The sequence below is a fragment of the Etheostoma spectabile genome, chromosome 10, assembly GCF_008692095.1.
Source record: "Etheostoma spectabile isolate EspeVRDwgs_2016 chromosome 10, UIUC_Espe_1.0, whole genome shotgun sequence".
Classification (NCBI taxonomy): domain Eukaryota; kingdom Metazoa; phylum Chordata; class Actinopteri; order Perciformes; family Percidae; genus Etheostoma; species Etheostoma spectabile.
This window is the reverse complement of record NC_045742.1, coordinates 13,185,389-13,188,069: the sequence shown is the minus strand read 5'-3', so window position 1 is coordinate 13,188,069 and position 2,681 is coordinate 13,185,389. Positions and strand designations below refer to the sequence as shown.

General features: G+C 42.2%; 1 protein-coding gene and 1 long non-coding RNA gene across 2 annotated transcripts in view; both read right to left on the bottom strand.

The window, feature by feature from the left end:
* Nucleotides 1-2,681, bottom strand: part of LOC116697067 (uncharacterized) — an 81,387-nt gene that overhangs the window by 21,321 nt on the left and 57,385 nt on the right. The window lies entirely within an intron of this gene.
* The window catches only part of zic6 (zic family member 6), a 4,915-nt gene continuing 2,771 nt past the window's right edge, over nucleotides 538-2,681 (bottom strand). The window contains exon 2 of the mRNA XM_032528374.1: nucleotides 538-2,032. Within this exon, the coding sequence (XP_032384265.1) occupies nucleotides 1,407-2,032 (626 nt within the window). The 3' untranslated portion in view covers nucleotides 538-1,406. The remainder of the gene's footprint in view (nucleotides 2,033-2,681) is intronic.

Below are 2,681 nucleotides of genomic sequence, written 5' to 3'. Positions count from 1 at the left end.
TGTGTGTGTGTGTGTGTGTGTGCGTGCGCATGTATTCCTGCATTGAGTGACAGAAAGACAGCGCAAGACAGAATCGAGTGGAAATATAAAAATTGATTAATAGGATATTAAACTGACCTAAAGTGGAAGAAAAAGCACTCAAGGACGCGCCTCATTGAAAGTGAGTACGCGTGACGTTGCAAATACACCTGTATCCTACAAATCTGATTTAAAAAGTGAACGCTTAGTTTTGAGACGGCAGTTTGTTGCTTGTTGTGTAGAGTGACCATCACATTATTGTATGATGAGCAATTTGGAGTACATTTTAGTTTCTCAGATGTCAGCGATCAGAAGATTTCCCATACACGAACAGGTTTCATGGCTCTGTAGTAAAGCTGTAGTAAATATATCGTTTGTGCGTGAGAATACCCGCTGTATTAGTTTGCACAAAATTGCAAACCAGCAAATGTGGCGTGGGCTACTAAAGGATAAAATTAAATTAAAATTAAAAAAATAATGTGATGAAAATGCATTGATTGGGTTTAATCACACGCCTGATCAAAGAGAATATAGACACTTTAATAAAATATAGAATACATTAATTATACAGTATAGGCTTATGTACAGTAGAACTGTATGCTAATTAAACGGTTTTAATAATATCACGAACACTGGTTTATGCTCACACTGGTCTTACTTTGCACAGAAATATGAAATAAACATATAATACAAACCATAATACAAAAATCTAATGAAAAGGGGACGAAAAGCGGAACTTAATCAAGCTGAGGGTGGAAACAACCTCCTGAGCCTCGCAGTATTTTAATTACAGACAAATCATGCTTCAGGCCCACGCATTCTTGTTAGGTCTCAAAACGTAACTTGAGAAAAGATCTGATATTTATTTCATCTTGCGACATACATAAAGACATGAATAATGTTTCTATCTCCCCGGCATACATTACATGTAGTTTACATTCAACAGAGACCCCACGCATTGAAGGGCTACATTCAACAAGACGTCTCCTTTTACCTGCCAGTCTAAGCTCAGAAGACTTAATACGCAGATTTCCATTAAAGTCCTTTTGTAATTTTTTGTCTCACTTAAGATAGGTAACTTTAATAATTACGCAACACAGTGAACAATTAGGCATATACACTTTGTAAAAGTTCCTATAACCCTCTGGGGGAGAGAGGTGGCTACAAGCCAAACCCAACCAAACAGGCCTCACAACAACACATAAAGCTCGCCACATTGCACAATGCAATATTTCAATTGGATGACTCAGGACGTTTCACAAAATATTTGATACTACATTCACAAAAATACAGAGAGTAATATAGATACAGCGGTACGTTTTAGGCTATAACATAAAAAATAGGTCCGAAAAATAGGGTAGGTCACCCGCATGTGTCCTAACAGGAACTCACAGAGACGGGATGTTGTTACATTGCTTTGGTGGGAAGGAGTCCACGCCGCTGTGGCATGTGTACCATCCGTTGACAATACTTTTCTGAAAGGGAGAAGTGGTGGGGAAAGTCCTTGAGCTCTGGGCAAAAGTGTGACCTGTCTGGCCGCAGGGGTACTGAGAGGACTGGGACCTGTAGCTGCCTCTTTGTAGCAACAAAGGATCCAAGAGGGGCTGTGACCTGTGTGTGGAGTAGTCCAAACTGCTGTCAAACGTGTGATGGAAACGTGACCTCGAGGTCGAATCATCTCGACTCTCTGGGGACAGGGGTACTTCTTGAGCTGAGATGGGGGGGTGAGGAGGGCTGATATGGGCTCCATCGGGGACTCGGGATGACCTGGCCTCCGCAATGTGACCCCCGTCCCCGGGACGCGCGTCATCGCTTTTGGCGACGTGGGCCTTGTTGCAGTGGAGCTTCATATGCTTGCGCAGGGAGCTTGGGTGGGTGTAACACTTGTCGCAGCCCCTGACCTTGCACATGTAGGGTTTGTCACTGGAGTGCACGTGAGAATGCTTCTTTCTGTCGCTGCTGTTCGCAAACCTCCGGTTGCAGCCCTCGAACTCACATTTAAAAGGTTTTTCACCTAAACGTGCAAAGAGAAAAATGACGGCGAGTTACGAAAATGTTTGCAGGCCCGTGCATGCCCTCCTTGGCCATACATGCTCATATTTATAGCACTAAGTCAATTGAGTGCACTCTATATCACCTTGGCATGTAATATGAAAAGTGAGCCTGCAAAACAAAAGAACAACAAAATGCACATTCACGCCTTTCTCGACACTGAAATGACTACAGGATCGTAAGCTTTCAATCAGCGACTGTGCAAACACAAAACCGCTTTTCAGCCTTTGTTATAGATGTTTAAAAATGCCACATCTTTATAGTTATTTGTTACTGATGTGCAAAAACTTGCAATGGGTCATGAAATTACAGAGTTCAAACTATATTTGCTGAAACTTTGGTGCAGTCCTGTCCGCAACAAGTGAAACAGTTTGTCTGCGGACTAAATCAACAAGGCCGTGGTTAAACATGCATTAGATTGTGATAAACCTGTGACGACATGTGCAAAGATTTGTTTAAATGGAGTTATCATGCATAGAATTAATTATGGCTATCATGATGCTAATTGATCTTCTTGCAGAAAAAAAATTGCCTATACAGCTGCGCACTGCCCCTCTGCACGCACACACACACACACACACACACACACACACACACACACACACACACAC